At 39.2% G+C, this 20,289-nt stretch overlaps 1 protein-coding gene across 3 annotated transcripts in view; it reads left to right on the top strand.

Moving 5' to 3' along the window:
* The window catches only part of SSH2 (slingshot protein phosphatase 2), a 1,225,984-nt gene that overhangs the window by 1,163,317 nt on the left and 42,378 nt on the right, over positions 1-20,289 (top strand). For all 3 annotated transcript variants that reach the window (XM_044054469.1, XM_044054467.1, XM_044054468.1), the window contains 3 exons: positions 10,095-10,141; positions 15,922-16,068; positions 17,992-18,192. In XM_044054469.1, the coding sequence (XP_043910404.1) occupies positions 10,095-10,141; positions 15,922-16,068; positions 17,992-18,192 (395 nt within the window). The remainder of the gene's footprint in view (positions 1-10,094; positions 10,142-15,921; positions 16,069-17,991; positions 18,193-20,289) is intronic.

Raw genomic sequence — 20,289 nt, 5'->3', positions numbered from 1 at the left:
AGGACAATCACAGTGACTTGGCTCTGGCACCGCCTACCAGGGAACAACTAGAAGCACCCTTAGGCGGGAAGCTAGCTTTATTTTCAGTAAACTGGCATTACATCACAAGAGACAAGTGGATTTTGCAGACAATAGACCAAGGTTACAGGTTTCACTTCCATACTCTACCAGGGAAGAGAGGAATGCCAAACCTACCTCCAAATCAAAAGGCAGAAGCTCTAAAACAAATAACTCCATTATTAAGGATGAGAGCTGTGGAAAAGGTACCATCTATGGAGCAAGGACAGGGATTTTACTCCAGACTCTTCCTGGTACCACGAAAAGAAAGCAAATGGAGACCTATTCTCGACCTGTCCGCTTTAAACACATTCCTCATTGTTCCAAAATTCAAAATGCTGACCCTACAGCAGCTTCTTCCCATGCTGGGCAAGGAGTCTTGGCTGGTAACTCTAGATCTCAAGGAGGCATACCTGCACGTCCCCATACGACCAAATTGCAGAAGATATCTCAGATTTCTTGCAGGATCAGAGCATTATCAATTCTCAGCATTGCCCTTTGGCATATCTACTGCGCCCAGAGTGTTCACGAAATGCCTGGCATCAGTAATTGCTCATTGCAGGCTTCAGGGAATCCAAATCTACCCTTACCTGGACGACTGCCTGATACAATCGGACAACAAAAACAAGCTAGCAGAAGACTTGAAAAGGGTCATTTACCTACTACAAGCCCTGGGATATACAGTCAATATAAAAAAGTCAAGGCTGATACCATCCCAAAGGATAACCTTTTGGGTGCAGAGCTGGACACAGCGAAACAAATGGCATTCCTAACAGTAGAAAAACAGGAGCAACTCCCTCTCTACTTCTTGGCATTAACAAAGCAGAACCATCTAACAGCAAGAAAAGTCCTGCAAGCTTTGGGTTTCATGGCATCCTGCATAATATTGGTTCCACATGCCAGACTGCATATGAGAAAGTTACAGTGGTACCTAAGAAATTTATGGTCTCAGCACAAGCACAGCCTAGAAACCCAAATTCCAATAATTCCATGCCTGAAGCAAGAATTCCAATGGTGGGCTCAGGCCTGTCAATCAAACAAAGGACTGCCCTTCCACAACACTCAACCCAGCCAAACCATCACAACGGACGCCTCAGATCTCGGTTGGGGGGCCCACATGCTGGACAAGTGTATACAAGGTTTATGGTCTCAAGACTAGCTACACCTACACATAAATCAAAAGGAAATGCTGGCAGTAAAACTGGCAATTCAGACATTCAGACCATTTCTTCAACAAGGTCAACTGTTGATAAGGACAGACAACACCACAGTTATGTGGTACATCAACAAACAGGGAGGCACACACTCGTACCCTCTATACCGGATGGCAATGGACCTCTGGAATGTGGCCCTGAGCTACAACATTCAGTTACAAGCAATTTTTGTACCAGGAAAAGAAAACATTCTGGCAGACATACTAAGCAGAACTACCACGGATGCCCACGAATGGATGCTGCATCCGGACATCTTCAAAACCATTACGAGAAAATGGGGACTCCCAGAAGTAGACTTATTTGCATCCCCACTCAATCACCAACTAAAGAAATTCTGCACAAGGACGTACCACCCACTTGCTTGGAAGGTGGACTCCCTATCTTTCAGTTGGAAAAACCTGACAGCATATGCATTCCCACCACTTCCTTTGATGCACAAGGTGCTATTGAAGATCAAAGAGGACCGTCCAAGGATCATTCTGATAGCTCCAGACTGGCCAAGACAACATTGGTACCCATTACTGAGGAGCATGTCTCGGGAACAAATATGGCCCCTGCCCCTAGTTCCCTTGCTGTTAACACAGAACAACTACAACTCCCTGCATCCAAACCTGAAAACACTGCAGCTGACTGCCTGGAACATTGCATAAGACCAATTAACCCAAATTTATCACAAAGGGTTAAAGACATTATCTTGGAGGCTCGCAGACCCTCAACAAGGAGAAATTATTCAGCAAAATGGAAAAGATATCTCATTTGGAGTACTGCAAAAGGAGAAAATGTGTCACTGGTAAACATAGCCAACATCCTGGAATACTTGGCAGAGCTCTTCCACAAAGGCCTGTCCTATTCTTCCATTAAGATTCATGCATCAGCTATTTCAGCAGAATACGACTTGGATCCTCCAGTCTTCTCACATCCTCTGCTCAGGCAGTTTCTGAGAGGAATTAAAAATGTTAAACCACCTAGGAAGCCACCATTGCCAGCATGGGACTTGAACTTTGTGCTAGAAAAATTGACACTCCCTCCTTTCGAACCAGCAGCAACAGCAGGATTACAATACTTATCATGGAAAACTGCTTTCCTGCTGGCAATCACTTCAGCAAGAAGGGTATCTGAGCTACAGGCATTAATGGCAGTACAGCCCTTCCTGATCTTCCATCAAGATAGAGTGTCCATGAGAACAAATCCTACTTTTATGCCTAAGGTGGTCTCCAGAGTATCCTTAAATCAGGCTATCCACCTACCTACATTCTTCCCCAACCCACAAAACAGGGGAGAAAGACTGTTGCACACCTTGGATGTACATAGACAATTACGCTACTACCTGGACAGGACCAAGGGCAATAGAAAAACTGACCAGCTTCTGGTAGCATATGCAACAGGAATGGAAGGAAAAGCAATTTCAAAACAGACAATCTCTAAGTGGATAGGAAATTGCATTAGATTTTGTTACTCCTAGCATGGGAAGAAAACTCCAGAAAACATCAGGCCTCACTCTACAAGGGCTACAGCCACTACCACAGCTTTTCTACGAGGAGTGGCTACCAAAGACATTTTAGAGGCTGCTACTTGGAGCTCCGTGCATACATTTGCCAAGCATTATAATTTACCTCTATACTCTAGATCCCGAGCAGGTTTTGCCACTGCTGTTTTGCAAGGGATCTTATCTACACCATAATTTTATTTCTCCTCCTCCCCCAGTTTGGCTATGGTATTCTACCCATTTGTAAGGACTGCAGATGCATCCTTGAAGGACATAGTACAGTTTTGTACCTACCATAAATGTAGATGTCCGATAGGAATGCATCTGCAGTCAGGATTACCCACCCTCCTTCCCCTCTGTGGTACTCCTAGGGTATTTGCCTATCTTGTAGCTAGCTGGGGGAATCTATTATGGTGTATTTGTTTGTATATATGTACATACATGCTTATATTTTGTTTGCTCTCTTCTATTTGGAATCATTTGCATTTATCCAAATTTAGCCTTCCTAGAGGGCACCTGGCATCTGGGGCAAGAAACACTGAGGAAAATGGTGTCGGCTGATGCCTTTATACCCGAATAACTGCAGCTATGACGTCGGGTGAAGTGCGACACCAGCCGAGGCCAGACCCAGACTTTGGAATCCGGCCGACCGAAGGGCTGCCTGACGACAGGACAACCCATTTTTAAGGACTGCAGATGCATTCCTATCAGACATCTACATTTATGGTAGGTACAAAACTGTACTTTTTGATGATGTCAGTGGGTGTTCATTCCTGTTCCTCAGTGAATAAAACAAAGTATATCTGGTAGAGTCTGTTTCTTAACAAAATTCCATCTGTGTAAAGAGTAGTAGTAAGATCGGAAACACAAGAAGAGTCAGAATGAGAAGGGGTCCAAGAAGGATCCTTAGGGGATTCCCCACTTAACTGTTTTTCTCTCTGAAATGTGTGTTTTTATTTTAAATGGAAAGACATGGTCAGACACGCACTGATTTTTGGCTCATCTGCAGCTTAAAATGGGGAGGGAGGCAATTTGGGGCACATTGCAGGACAATTCATCAATTTGCTAGGTTTTGCGAGTTAAAACAGTTTTCTTTCCCTGCTGATCTATACAGTGCTGTAGAATGTTTCTATTGACATGGCGAGCTTCAAAGTATAACAGCACTGACTTTACAGTAATTGCATATCCACACTATGCTGAATAATGTTTGTGCTCAAACAGGGCATTTTACATAGCCTAATAGAAGTAATGTGTGCAAAATTATTTTATAATTATTATTAGTTTGGATCCATCTATGCTGAGCATTTTGGACATGTAACGCACATGCAGGAGCAGTAGAGTTGAAGAAACAGGACTTTAATGTCGCAATCAGTTACGACTGATTTGCAGATGATCTTCAGTTATTGGTTGAAGGGGTGAACTGTTTCCATCCTAGTTTTTTATAAGTGTGTTATTAAGTTGATGACTGTAAAGTTCCACCGAGTGCTAATTTACCAGAAAATGCAACATGATAGGTTTTTGGAAGAAAAAAAGGAAGTTTATTTAACTATTCTATTTAGGTTCTTTAGACTAAGTTAGTACTGCATTAAGTAATCCATAACCAAGTTTGCAACTTAATAGACAATCCTGCAATCCAATTTTAAGAACCTTCTGCTAACATAACTTTAGGAACTACCTCATTAGTGGCTCATTTGTTAGTGTTTCAGGAGCTACGTAAACATTTGCACAGTGTAAACAGATTGAAAATTGTAACCATACCTCTCAACCTCTTAGCACTAGAAATCTGGACTAAGCCTAAAATAATGGAGATACAAAAGCCTAAAAATAGGGATATATTGTAAATATTGCTCTTATAAACTTAGAAGGTTGCTTGAATAACAGGACTTGTATTAGCATACATTTTCTGTGGAATATGAAGTCTGAAACTCAGGTGTATGTCATTATGTAGTAATGTCAGTCCTCAGTGATTTGCCAGAAAACCACAAATTTTATGAGGAACAGGCCAAAAATATGAGGCAGAAATCTGAACATTTTGTAAAAATTTGGACAGTTGAGAGGTATGGTCGTAACTTTCTCAATCAAGTATCAAAGTCTTAATTTCTTTGCGTCTTTTGGTTCCCTCCCCCCACCAACAAATGCCAGATAAGATTTCTTTAAACAGTAGAATCCTAGCTCTATTTTAATAGGAGCCAGTGTCTGCAAGACTGCACTGTATTTGGCAGATTGCTCTTAACTTCATATATGCATGTTGTTTAGTTATTTTGTCGGGTGCTGGGATTGCAGCATGAAGCACCTGACCGTGTTACAGTAGTGTGCCTGTTTCCCAGTGATGCAGAAGTTCAAAGCAGGTTTCATATTTTATTCTGACACAAGAGTTCACTATTGTCTTGGTGTGGTCCCCTGCTGTAAGATTACTGTAGAATGCTTACTTGGTTGGGTGTGGGGTCTCTACCCATCACTTGTATTTCCAGGTTTCCCTGTTGTTGTCTCATTGTGTGTCATTTCACATGTACAGCCCTGAATAGTATGCAGGATTGTTTCTTTGTATGATTACTGGTCCCATAATATGTCGCTTGGTGTCCCAATTTTAAACAAGTCAGACTTTTACAACTCTTGGGAGGGCTTTGTCATCGAGGTTCCCATAAATATTGCTGTAATTGTGGTGCAGGGGAGTGATTAGCACTGTGTAGCTTGAAGAGTACTCATCGGTGGGATGGGATTGCTGTGCACACTATTTTGTTTCATTTAGATTATAAGATTGGAATGTAAAAAATTAATTTAAACCTTTAAAATGTGTGGTAATGATGTAGCAAAACCACTGGAAATTTTAACAGCTTTCATGCCATTTTTCACTCGAGTGTCGTAGTACTTAACTGTTCTGTTTTAAAAGTGCTATCTATGTATAAGCCATGTTTAAAGGAACATGTTAAATTATTGCATATTAATTTTATATTCTTGCACTGAATCATCTTCAGTTTTTGTTTTTTGTTTTTTTTTTTTCAGTGGAACAGAGCTAAATCTTAAACCTAAAAGAAGTTTCTCAATGTTTTAACTTCCTTGTAAATAAGTACTTCAGTTGAGCAAGTGTTTTGTTGAGCATTGTTCCTGGAAAAAATGAGTAAGCAAAAGTACAAAAAAAGGTGTGGCTGTATTAGGTTGACAGGTTGCAGAAAAAGACTGACCTGGTGAAGTGTTTTGAATTGCACTTGGAGAGCAGAAAGTTGTGCTGTTCCACTTTACATGTAGCAGAGTTTCACCACTTGTGTAGTTGTTTGCATGTTGTCTGTCAGTGCTTCAGATTAACTAGGCTGGCTGCTGAATGTCACTGCTACAGCCACTTATTTGTTGGCATCACTGGTGTCATTTTTCTGGAGGTACAAGGCAGCAAACCAGTTAGGACTGCAGTTCTAATGTATGTATGCAATAATGTTGCTACTACATTGATGTGCTAATCTGGTGCTTTATGAAGAGCATTTTCATCTAGGAGGAGGAAGAGGCAGCAGCTATACATCAGCCTTGGACTGGAGCAGAATGCCCAAGGTTAGAGGAGACTTGGATAGGTAATTGAGTTACTGCAGCTAGTTAGGATGGTTATTTTAGCACAGATTAACAGAAACTTTACTCTGATTAAGGAAAAAAGTCACAGACAATGCAGTGAAATTGTTTTGACTAATGGTTACCCTGATGAAAGTTCAAACTAATGGCATCCCTCACTAGATGTTGAATTCTGAGCAGTTCGCTATATAGTTAGCCCATTTATTTTCTATTTGTAATAAAGCAGTATCTACCACAGACAGTTTCATGACTTTGTAACTTTTGTACCTGCATGGAGGATTCCCGGCGGCGGCAGGAGCATCCTTTATTACACTCAATTTTCAGGCTCTGGCCAGTCTTGGTTCTGATTTCTCATACTGTGTTATTAAAATGGAACAGATGTCCAAGGAGGTTGGTTTCTTTCAAAGTAGTTTGCTGCTCTGCCAACTGCATAACATCCTAACACACTCTTTTTGATGCTTCTCTCATTGTGGAGAGTATTGTTTTAGTGGAGCAGGAATTCCGATCACAAAAGTGAGTGCATAGGACACATGGAGCAACAACTCTGGAAGTGACGTACAAAAGTAATATTTTTGTTTCTAGTCATTTTCAGAAAAAAAAAGTTGCAGCTTTTAAGAACTCAGCAAAAACTTTATTTGATTATTTTTTTTTGACTTGGCCATCAGTTAGGCCGTTATCATAAAAATTTATCATCACATTCATTTAATTTTTTTTTGTCATAGTGGAGTACTGCCTGTTTAGCCTGTTCACCTGTGCTTTCCAGAGAAGGAGGCTTGTATATTCCCCAGGACATATTTATGTTGCTGCCACTGACTTGAATAAAACAATGGAGGCTTTCCAGGAGCTAAGGTAGCGTGAAGTACTCCATCTATGCTAAAATACAGCTCCTGGCACATTGCCTACTTAGGTGGAGTAAGAGTGATAATGCTCTGAATATGGCCCTGGTGACAAGAGTTATATTAATGGCTTAAGTTGGATTGGCATAAAGGTGAAGTGTTGTTGTAGTGTGCATCCTGGGGGGATGGCTTTTTGCTCACCAAGTCATGAGCTAGCAACCTTTGTTGGTAAGTATACTAGAACATGCACTCCTAGGGGAAGGTGGTGTGGGTCTCTCCACACTGATGAAGGTAGTTTATCCTCCTGCCTTATGGGGGGGGGGGGGGTTGGAGTTGAGTTAGACAAACACCACCAGTGCCCGGAAGCCATTGAGGAAACAAGCAACCCTCATGCTTCTCTGCGTGATGGCTCCTCGAGGCGGTTGTTGTCCCTGTATTTTGCTGGGTAATTCACCAGTATGGTGGAATGAGTAGGAAGAGTCTTGAGTGGGGGAGGTTTGGTTGTGATCAAGCACGGGGGGGGGCAAAAGCATTTAGAAAAAGAAAAGTTTGTAGCACTTTTGCCATTATTTTTTTTTCTTTTTTCTTGCATATTGATAAAAAGTCGAATTTTTTCCTAAATGAAAATGAATCTGCTTTATTAAGTTGTTTTTTAAGCAGGAACAAATGCCACCAGGCACCTCAGAAACTTTTCTCCATAAGCCTTTAGTGTTTTGGTGTATGTGCATACTCCTTCCCTGCTAAATTTTTTGATGCATTGCACAGTTGCTTAACAGAATCAAAATCTCTGATCTTGTATTTCAAAGTGAATCTTTTTGAAAAACCTGTTTTTATACATTTTTGTCTATTATGGTGTACTGTAATTCCTGCCTCCCCCAAAAAGTACTTTTGCAACAGGGTGGAGTTTGGGGATGAGGGAGTTACTGTAAGAGGATTAGCGAGAGTTACCCTTTTTTTTGTATTAATTAAAACATGTATGATGTCTGTGGTTAGAAGTATTAAATGTTCTGTTTTGGGGGTGGGAGAGAAGTGACTATACCTGAAGGTATGCTGTGCTGTTTGTGTATATGGGTAGTGGTCCCACTGAGTAAACAGACATGAAACAGTGCAGTGGAGATGTGACAGACTCCTTGATCACTCGTCTTACTTTTATGCGTTCAGAGTTCTTCCTGAGCTTGGGTGCTTAGGAAGTAGAAGAGGAAACACAATGGGAGTTTACCTCTGTCTCCATGCAAGTCCTTCATTCTCCTCTAGAAGATGATCCTTTTTTCTTTAATCATAAGAACAGTATGCATAAAGCTTTCTTGTCTTAGTCATTTCTGAATGGAATTATAGCACTTTTTTTGCTAGGCTGGCCTCTGAGAGGTCAGTGTTTGAGTTGCAATATTGCCAGGTGGAACATGTTTAGCCAAAATGATTTCCACAGCAAGAGGTTCCCTGGTTCGATTCTCAACTGGGTTGCCTTCTGTATGGAGTCTACATGTCCTCCCTGTTTTCACATGGGTTTCCACCAGGTGCTCCTGTTTCCTCCACATTCCAGAGACATGCAGCAGGTGGATTGGACACACTAAATTGACCATAGGTGTAAGTGGGTAGTGTAGAAGAACTACAGTGGCAAAGCTAGCCACCCAGCAGTGTAAACCTTGGCTTTAGATGATTGTCACTCTTGAAGTGACATCTGACCCTATGGGCAAAAATGGGAAAAGGGATTGTGAATGGATGGATGTTCAAAAGTTCAAAAGTACTCAGTTTTACATTTAAAAGCATATACTGTTTTGCAGATGTTGATTTTCAAGTTGCTGTTTTTCAATTATAAAGTTGTTGTGTCTTTCGGCTTTTCCCGGTTAGGGGTCGCCACAGCGGAACTCCGGTCCGCTAATGTTTGGCAGTAGATTTAAAGTGCCGAGTTATTCTAACAATAGTAATATAGTAAAATTGTAATTTTTTTCTGTGGTGGATGTATGATGATTCTCTCTCCCCTGAAGTCCCACATCAGGTGGTTGTGCAGCGTTTACATTCCAGACTTCAGTGCACAAGTTAAGGCCAGCTTTACCTGTTCCCCCCTCTTATGACTACCCACTAGTAAAAAAGGAAGGGTATCCTCACAACATCTCCAGTGCAGTTTGTTCCTTAGTGTCACCAGCAGTAGTAGTGGAGTTGTCAACAGCACCTGAATATGTAGAACATCCGTGAGGGTACATTTCTGACCTTGCTTTTGCTGAGAAGGATGGGTAATGATTTACGGAGAAGGGCATGTTACTGCATAAAAGTATACCTTGCCAGAAATGGTTATAAACTGTAAACAGGAAGAGGACATGGAAAATGAATAAATCTTTCAGAAACTGTAGTATTTGTTACTTATAGTTATTTTGGTTCCATGCAAAGGTTACTGAGGTGAAGAAATCATTTTGTTTGTAAATAGTGATACCTTCCATTGAGCAAGTCTTTCTACGTTCCTTTCTCAGTGACTGTTAACAACACTGCTGAGTGACAGCTATGTCTGGAGTGTGAGAGCAGATGAGTCTTGTCACCAAGTGCCCTGTGTCCTTTAGTATTAGTAAACTTAGCCACTAACATTGATGTCTCTAAAGTTTACAACAGCAATAAAACCTTTGGCATTGAAACTGTATTACTCTATTCTCTATACTGTTGTTTTTAACCAGTGTGCTGATTTTTTTTTCTTATAGTAACCAACTGGATTCTGAGCTGTGAGAGTATAGTAACATCTTATTGCGTGCTTTTTAGATGCAGGGCTTGCATTTTCTGTACCATATCACATTACTCACTGAATCCTTGTACTGTAGTTTGCTTTGTGACTAGTTCTGTTTTTTTCACAATGAAATTGTAAGTAATGTTTTGTGTGTGTGATTTGTCTTTTAATTCCACCTAAAGACTGTGTGGAATGTGGAATTCTAAAGCCACATATTTTCTGTCGCTGTTTTACAGGGCTCTGAGTGGAATGCCTCCAATCTAGAAGATTTACAGAATCGAGGGTACGTGACTGTCATCATCCCAATACCTTTTTGTCATTGTGTCTGTGATCTGATTATTTAAGGCAATATTGACAGCTGTGTTTTTATTTTTTAAGGCTTAGGGTTTCTCATTTAATTTGGGAAGTCCTGTGTAATCTAGTATTGTGTGAATGTTCGTAGTTTATTAACATAACTGGGTGAAACTGAGCAAAAGTAAAATGGACCCCCCCCCCCCCAGCACTATAGTTATTCTTACAGGTTTTAGGCCTGAAGCAAGGTAAAACCAGATCCAGAAAATAGTACACACTTCAGAATAGGAAATTAAAAGTAATTGTTATTTGGTTGCCTGAGCTATGATGTATAGGATAAAGCCAGATTGTTAAAGATTTTTCAGGTTAATGTAAAAGAGCTCAGATGTCAAAACATATTAAACTGTTAAATCAATGCCTTGCCAACTTCCTTGGTAGAGATTTTTGCTGGAGAGAAGGTGCTGGAAGCAGTACCTCTTCCTAAACTTCATGTGTGTCATCCTAAAGAGAAATTATTAATGCAACATGTTTTCAGTCCTTCTCTGTCTGTGTAAAGATCCCAAGATGGAGAATTTCCGCATTCAAGTGGTGTGGCCAAGATATGACACTCCTCACCCACAGCAAGCAAACTGTAGTAACCTGCTATGTCTTTGCTGAGAAATTCTTAACAAATAATCTTGTGAGTTTTACTGTTTTTTTTTCCTTTTAAATAAGGATAAGTTGTTTCTTTCCCTTAACATAATCCAATACTTTTCCAAGCTTCTTAAGATTTACATTCCATGTAATGGGAACTAAGATGCCAGAAAAGAATATTGCATTGTGTTCTCTCAGCCACACTCTACAAGCTCTTCTCTTTGTGCTGACAAGTCATTGCCCAGTTTTACATCTTTTGTGGGTAGCAGTTAGCGGCTTAATCTGTGAATGCAGAGAATTATGCATAGGTGGAGGTGTGTTACAAATTTTAGTTGTGACAGACCATAAACATTGCTGACAACCCAGAATTCATTATTGCTCACCAAGGGTGGAACAAATCTTACTCCATGCATAGGTATGCCTATAATGTTATGTGGCATCTAATGGAGGAAATGGTAACATGAATTATTACTGTGGGTCATCATGCATTTTCAAGAGTTCAGAGATTGTTGCCAGTTGTAAGTTCATATTTTTCAGATAACATTAGGGATGAACTGGTTAATGTGGAGTAAGTTGATGAAGTGACCTTTAAGTTGTCTTTTATTTTGAATATATTTTTGTATTGATTATGAGAAGGTGCCGATACTATAGCTGAAGTGTTCTTAATCCATAAAAATGGCAGACTGCTTTTGAATGTTTGCATTTCACCTTGGAAAAAACTGTACTTCTGATTTCATTGAAAGATGCAAGCTATGTTAGGTAACTGTAACGATGATTTAGCTCCTGGGGGGGGGGGAGCAGTCTTAGTCATTCAGACCTTCAGATTTATTTCTTGCTTTAGACTGCATTCATTGATACCCTGTGAGGCCATTGTTGGCTGGAGGGAATTTTATCAGCCCAGTGTATTCTCTGTCCATTCCTGAAATGTTTAAATTAATTTTGAATACAGACTGTTATTTTGGTATTTTCATTTCAGAAGGTTGCAGACTGTATTAAAAATGTACCCATTTTAACCCTTTGTAACCTTCACTGGTTGGAGGTTATGTTGCATAGTCATTCCAGTATATTCTATTACCTTACATGACTGTGTACTAACTTGGGAGCTATTATTGGGTCTGTGTTCGGCTATTGAATTTGAAAAACAGCAAACTTTGAAACACTGAATGGAAAAGAGCAAACGGGACAATCAGCGAACTAAAGCAGCATTGAAAAAACTGCATTGAATGGCCATAGTTAGTCAACAACTAGGAAGTAATGCGATATGTAAGGTAAGTGAAGGGGAAACCTTTTAAATGTTCCCTTTTCCCCACTGTAGTGCGATCTCTGAGTAGGTGTGATGTTAGCCGACTATAGCCATTCGAAGTTGGGGTTTTTTTTTTTTTTTTTTTTTTTTTTAGTTCTCTGATTGTCCCATTTATAGTTTACTTTTTGGTGTTTCACAGGTTGCTTTTTTTTAATTCAGTAGCTGAACATAAAACTGTTATTATGATATGGATACCTGTAGTGGAGAATGTTGCGAACAGGATTAACTAATAGTGCTGTATTGCCATTATTGATTTAAGGATTCATTTGTGCAGACATCTAGTTTGTCTTTGGCCATACATGAATTTAGTTGCTTTTCAAGATGTGTTTTTGGGGGTTTATCCTTAAAAAGTGGTAGAATGGGGTAATGCATTAACCATTGTATAGATAGCTGCAAGGTGGTGTTACGTAGGATTCACTTTTGGAAGGGAGAGAGCTTCAATTCCTGAACCTTTCTTCTACTTTTTGTTTGCACTGGATATTGTGTATTACCTAAAGTCCATTTGTCAGAAATAACACAGTCTTCAGTGGGATGAAATTGCAGAGATGAGGACTGGTTAGTGGCTTCTCACCTTTATTTTATTAACTGATGTTGCAGCTTTATTTGTCCTGGTTATCTCCTCTCTTTTGCAGGGTGGTTGTATCAGCTAGCCATACAGAAAAAAAAAGTTCTAGAACTGTGCAGGAATTTTCTTTGCAGTTTCATTCATGTTTGCTCTAAACTTTCACTTGACCTTCATTTTCGACTGGCCAAACAGAGTTTCTGTCTTCTGTGCTGTACATCAACTTTACAAAGCATGTAGATTTGACTTATTTTTCTTTTGGTACTTAGCAGTCATTGAGAAGACACGAGTCCCATACAGTAAAATTATGAAATGTGAAGACTGAAACTATAGTGATTGACATGCCTCCCATGTTGGTACCTCCTGTTTAGTAGTAGAAAGAAGTGCTTAATGCTGACTGTGGCATGTTCTCCTTCATAGCTCATTTCAGCAATTCCTAGGCCTGAGTGCTTTTAGGGGTGTCCTGTTGCATTATAACAGAGAGAGAGGAGAGGATATAAAGGAAACATTCTTGCCTTAGTAGTGCAAGCAGAGAAGGTCTACTGTTGCCTTCCTGGTGTCTGACAGCTGGGATTGCCAGCCATTATGGACAAAATCTCTAGATTTCTTCCCTATATTTTTTGTATTGGAGCCTAAGGCTTTTTATGCTGGTGCCCATTACACTTGGACCCACTATGTCTGTCTGCTCCATCGTCTTTGTTCTCTTTTGTTTTGCAACAGCTGACTAAAGGTATAAATCCTGAAATTGCACATCAGGCCAAAATAAGGCTTTCAAAATTAAAATGCCAGATTGCTCCTTCTGTTGGGGGCCAGACACACCCTGCAGTTGTGCCACCTGCACTCTCATCTTCTTAGTATAATCATCAAAGTCTACTGTGCCTCAGGGAAGATGGATATGATCTGAAGATTCAACTTCCAGCACCTTATTTTAGCCAAATTAGTGACTGAGATTCCTGTTTTTGACCAGATGTCCGACTACCATTGTCTTTTATTACCAAGGTGTTTTTTAATCTTGATTTTGTTTTACTTGTCTTTTTTTTCTGCCCATACCTTTCTTTTCAAACATTGGGCATAGCTGAAGTGAAGAAAATCTGTGTTTAATCAAGTGTATAGCTTCTATTGTCAGTTGTTTTTGCTAGACTGTTCAGTTGCTTGGGCATCAGCTGATGCCTCTGAGGAGAGGTACTTCTCTGTTTGGTTTCTAAGCTGTGGAATGATGCTTTGAAGTATTGAGCAAAAGGAATTGCATGTAATTTTACTATGTCTAGATGGGAAGTAGTAAGAGAAAGTAGTTCGTAAAAAGACTGGGGATGTATTGCATTAAAAAGAGTATAATAGTTGTTCCAGGTGGACCGTATGGATTGCTAATACAGATTTACACTTAGCTATGTTGTAGAGATCCCATTTCTGGAAGAACATATATATATGAGGTGCTCTGTTTGACATGTATGGGAAGTCTATTTCATAGCATGGGCAGTCTCTGGGTTGTAAATCTGTCCCTCCAGCATGTTCTTTTGATTGTGGTAATGAGGTTGAGGTCTCTGGAGCGAGTGGTGCGGAGGGATTGGGATTTCTTTAGATGTAGCATTTCTAACCGAGCTGGGTCAGACATGGCTTTGTAAGACAAGCAGAGATTGCCTCTAAGTAGGTGATAGAGATGGAATAGTTGGATTTTTTTGAGTCTGTCCATGTAGGACAAGTGTTTAAGGCCTAGGATCCTCTTTGTGAGGTACTTTTGCGGCCTCTCCAGTTGCTGCAGGTGTGTAGTGATGTACATGCCAAACGTGGCATTGTACTCGATTGGCCTAATGAGGTAAGAGTAGAGGGAGACAATGACCTCTTTTTTTCCTTGATCCAAACACCTTAGTAATGAGACATGCCACATAGAAGGACTTTCTGACCACAGTGGCAATGTGGTGGTCAAAAGAGAGGTTGCTGTCAACCTGTGTTCCCAGATCTCTTATAACGTCTTCTGTGTTCAATGGACTGCCATCGATGTGGTAATTCATGGGAGCCGGGTATTTCCCAAAGGGGACGACAAGACATTTTTTGGCATTGAACTTAATACCATGGTTCTGACACCGTTGGTCTCAGTGAGGCCTTTCTGTAGGATGTCAACATCACCTGGGGAGTTAATAATAGCCCCCAACTTTCAATCGTCTGTGAACTTTGTCAGCCAGAGTCCCTTCATGTTGGCCTGGACTTCAGAGAAGTAGAAACCAAACAGGAGAGGACCCAGGACCCGGACCCTGTGAGACTCCACTCATGACTGGTCAGAAATCTGACTTGAGTCAGCTACTTTCACACTGTGGGTTCTATCTAAGAGCCAGTTTGCAGCCCACCTAGTGATATACAGGTTGATGCCAAGCTTAATGAGTTTTTCTATGATTCCTGAGTGGGGAATGGTATCAAAGGCCTTGGCCAGATCAAGGTAGGCCGTATAAACCACCTTGCCTTCATCCACAGCTCTGGTGATTGACTCAAAGAAGTCGATCAGGTTGAGCAGGCATGGTCTACCCTTCACAAAACCAAACAGTGTGGCATCCAGAGTTTGGAGATTCCCTATATCCTTGTTTATTATGACCATATGCCCACATTTGAATATGAAAGGGCGAGAGGGTCTGTGTGAGTGCATGTGGATCCATACTGTGCACATCTGTATTTATTTTCTGTGTACTTATTTCTTTGTCCTATTGACATATGCCCATATAATGCTATTAAATTGATACATGCATTTTTCACAAATTGTACACATTTATAGGTATCCTGTACGTATTATTAAAAGAAGTATCAACATGTTGTGCATCTCATTAGACAGCCCCTTTCACAGCCAGACAAAATGCAAATGGTCTCCCAGCATGTTATCAAACATGTTATCTGCATATTATGCATATCATCAAAGCCTGGCCAACCATGACCTTTATTGTAAATGCTTTTCTCTAAATTTAACAAGTTAAAACTTTATCCCTCACAAATACAATTACCCCTTGAAAGTTAGATCCCTAGAACACAAATCTGAAATCATTTTGGGAAAAACTGTATGCACAGGTAGTAGGTAAAAAGTAAAACATACAGCTGTCCAAAAATGGAACAAAAAGTCAAAGAAGATAGAAGAGGAACTGAATTTTGCTGTTTAACTGCTATTTTTGTAACATGATCATTATGATGTCAATCTCCTTTAGTTCTCATTGGCCACAAAAGTTGTGAAATAATGCTTAGATTTTGTGTTTGCCACATCAGCAGTAATGCTCTAGAATTGCATTCTGTTTTGTAGGGTGCGGTATATCCTGAATGTGACCCGTGAGATTGATAACTTCTTCCCTGGCCTATTTGAGTACCATAACATCCGTGTATATGATGAAGAAGCCACAGACCTTCTGGCCTATTGGAATGACACCTACAAATTTATTTCTAAAGCCAAGTAAGTTGTAGTAACAGATTTTCTGTCTGTGGGAAGAAGGATGGTAACTCACAGATTTGGACGTCTGTACCTTCCGCTGACTTTTCTATATGCTCCTGTCTCTTAATGTACTGCTGTGCACAAAGGATTTTTCAGTGGGTCACATACTGTTCTGAGGCTTGAAAAGCTGTAGTTAACTTGTAATTTTGTTTTTCTTCAAAATTACTGTAGATTCCCAATGTACTGATTAACCACCTTCATGCAGTTATATATTTTCTGGACATCTTGGGTACTGTACAGCAGATTTAAAACTCAGTACAGCCAAAATACCCAAAGGGGTGGTACATTTATCAGTGAAGAAATTGAACATTTTTGTGTTTTTAACTTGGTACCAGGTTCTAACAGGTATTATTTTACATTACAATCCAACAAAGTGAAAACAGTCCAAGTTGGATTCTTGACAGCTGAAAAGTTTATAGCTTTGGTGACATTTAGTGTGTTTGTTGCATGTGTTTGTCTCTCTGACACGCACACATACACACCATCATGTACGTGTGTGCGTGTGTGTGTGTGTGTGTGTGTGTGTGTGTGTGTGTGTATCTACCTATTTTATATATATATATATATATATATATATATATATATATATATATATATACACACACACACACACATATATATATATATATATATATATATATATATATATATATATATCTATATACACACACATATATATAGGTCTACTTCTAAGTTTCAAAATGTAGACTTGCTTATGGTTGAAACCATAATATCGAAGTTTTGAAACTTCGAAATTTAAATAAAAAAAAAAATAAAAACAAAAAAAATATTTTTTTATGTTTTTGCAGAGGGGGCAAGCCCCCCTCCACCCCACACCCTCTGCTAATTAAATCTACCAATTCCAAGATCACACTACAGCGAGGAAAGTGGTAAGTATACTGGTCCACATTGTATGGCAGTCTCATAACTGTTCGAAGTTTCAAAACCTCGATCTTGTGGTCTTGATCATAAGTCGACATTTTGAAACTTCAAAATTTAGTAGACCGAGATATATGTAGCCAAGTGGTTCATTTCCCAGTGAAACATTCCAGTGATTTGTGGTTTCGATTATTTAAAGTGTTCAGTGAAGTTGTCTTGACAAATGAAGATTTGGGTAAGTGTAATTTCAGTAAACCAAAGTAGCCGTGTGTGTGTGTGTGTGTGTGTGTGTGTGTGTGTGTGTGTGTGTGTGTGTGTGTGTGTGTGTGTGTGTGTGTATAGATGTAGGTAAATTGTGTGGATACACATTTTTGTGGATGCAATTCAGTGACACTTTTTGATCAAAAATACAAATGTACAGTGAGACTTTTGTGTGAAAGTAATTGCTGCAGTCATAATATGTGTTGAAAAAGAACACCAACACAGTTGGCAAACAGAACTGTTAAGGGTGTCATCTTCCATAAAAAGTTAAATTGCCATCCACGAGTTTACTAAAGGTGACTGTGCATTTAGTTTTGTTGTTCTTGACTCTTGATTTAAATTTTGTCCCTCTGTCACTGATTCACATTATCAGTATTACCAAAAACATTGTTATAAACTTTACAGGGGTTGTGTACATTCTGTTTCCCAAAATGAAGAGGAGATTGCATTAATATTTGTATGTTGTGTTTAGCATTGCAAATTGTTGGTACATGTGTTAGAGACTGGAGCATATAGAAAATCGGCACTCTTTCCTCACTGATATACTATCCAAGGTTATGAAAATTACTGATGTTTTGGCCTGGTTAAAAGAAAAAAAAAACATGAATATGTGTGAACTACTACTTGTCAGATATGTGTACTAATACAGTACCTGTTTGCATGACTTCGATATAATCTGTGATTGTAAAGTTACTGCATCTTTAGTTTTATGTATTAGTTACATTTTTTCCCTTCCAAACATAGAAAAAATGGCTCCAAGTGCCTGGTTCACTGCAAGATGGGTGTGAGTAGGTCAGCTTCCACAGTGATTGCCTACGCAATGAAGGAATATGGCTGGAATTTGGATAGGGCCTTCAATTATGTGAAGGAAAGGCGGACAGTCACAAAGCCCAATCCTAGCTTCATGAAACAGCTTGAAGAATATCAAGGCATCTTAGTTGCAAGGTGAGTATCCTTGGAAAATTGTCTGTGATAGGACTTGGAGAGGGAAGGCCTAATAATTTTGCTGGGAAAAAGATGCAAGCTACATTCAGGGAGGCATTGATTGGAGAATGCAGTTGGCAAGGAGAGACTATGGTAGATGTATTTATTAAAAAGTGTTTGCATTCAGAACTAAGCAGTCTGGTATCAGTGTTTGTAGAGACCATCAGTTGAAAGAATTCTAAGAGCTGTGTTGCTGCTTCACAAATTGGTAGATGTTTATCAGTTAATTTCAGTTTTTAGCAGCTAAAACACCCCCTGGTGGTCTTTGTAGGAGATAGGATATTTTAAAGGTTTATAGGTTGAGTAGTTCTGATGTCTGAAACAAAGTAATGACTGTACACTGAGCGGGAAAGGGGTAGAGATTTTTGTCAATATAGAGGGCTCTGAGCCAGTCAGTACGCAATAATTATAGTTGAAGTGAGAACATCCATATTAGTGGTCTTAGTCAAGAGTCCATATTTTGTTGGATATGCTTACTATTATTTGTTTGTGTCATGGAAAGGACCCGTGTGAATGCAGTTTCTTTGGTACAAGGGAGCCCACGTCCATGCCCACGTCCAAGCTTTAAAACTTCAGCTTGGCAAGCTACGAACTTGGTTATATTCAACTGGACGTATAAGAGAATTTAAGTACCTTTTTATGCACTTTTTCTTTTAAAAAATACAGTATTTAAATTGATTTAAACTGTGTATGAAGGAGTGTTGAAGGAATTTTTAACTGGTTATTCTGCTCTTCAGTAACTTGAACTAAAAGCTAGTGTTGGCTGAATTTTGTTATTTGCTAGTAATTACAGGTGTGGGGGTAGCCACATTCAGTGATTTCCTGTCCTTGCATATTTAAACTGGTGCATGTGAAATAATTCCTGCTTTAAAACTTCAGCTTGGCAAGCTAAGAACTTGGTTATATTCAACTGGACGTATAAGAGAATTTAAGTACCTTTTTATGCACTTTTTCTTTTAAAAAATACAGTATTTAAATTGATTTAAACTGTGTATGAAGGAGTGTTGAAGGAATTTTTAACTGGTTATTCTGCTCTTCAGTAACTTGAACTAAAAGCTAGTGTTGGCTGAATTTTGTTATTTGCTAGTAATTACAGGTGTGGGGTAGCCACATTCAGTGATTTCCTGTCCTTGCATATTTAAACTGGTGCATGTGAAATAATTCCTGCTTTAAAACTTCAGCTTGGCAAGCTAAGAACTTGGTTATATTCAACTGGACGTATAAGAGAATTTAAGTACCTTTTTATGCACTTTTTCTTTTAAAAATACAGTATTTAAATTGATTTAAACTGTGTATGAAGGAGTGTTGAAGGAATTTTTAACTGGTTATTCTGCTCTTCAGTAACTTGAACTAAAAGCTAGTGTTGGCTGAATTTTGTTATTTGCTAGTAATTACAGGTGTGGGGGTAGCCACATTCAGTGATTTCCTGTCCTTGCATATTTAAACTGGTGCATGTGAAATAATTCCTGCTTTAAAACTTCAGCTTGGCAAGCTAAGAACTTGGTTATATTCAACTGGACGTATAAGAGAATTTAAGTACCTTTTTATGCACTTTTCTTTTAAAAATACAGTATTTAAATTGATTTAAACTGTGTATGAAGGAGTGTTGAAGGAATTTTTAACTGGTTATTCTGCTCTTCAGTAACTTGAACTAAAAGCTAGTGTTGGCTGAATTTTGTTATTTGCTAGTAATTACAGGTGTGGGGGTAGCCACATTCAGTGATTTCCTGTCCTTGCATATTTAAACTGGTGCATGTGAAATAATTCCTGCTTTAAAACTTCAGCTTGGCAAGCTAAGAACTTGGTTATATTCAACTGGACGTATAAGAGAATTTAAGTACCTTTTATGCACTTTTTCTTTTAAAAATACAGTATTTAAATTGATTTAAACTGTGTATGAAGGAGTGTTGAAGGAATTTTTAACTGGTTATTCTGCTCTTCAGTAACTTGAACTAAAAGCTAGTGTTGGCTGAATTTTGTTATTTGCTAGTAATTACAGGTGTGGGGGTAGCCACATTCAGTGATTTCCTGTCCTTGCATATTTAAACTGGTGCATGT

This window comes from Protopterus annectens, chromosome 13.part0 (genome assembly GCF_019279795.1).
Source record: "Protopterus annectens isolate FY-2018-M chromosome 13.part0, PAN1.0, whole genome shotgun sequence".
Lineage (NCBI taxonomy): Eukaryota > Metazoa > Chordata > Ceratodontiformes > Protopteridae > Protopterus > Protopterus annectens.
Note: the sequence above shows the minus strand (reverse complement) of the source record. Positions and strands in the feature narration are given on the sequence as shown.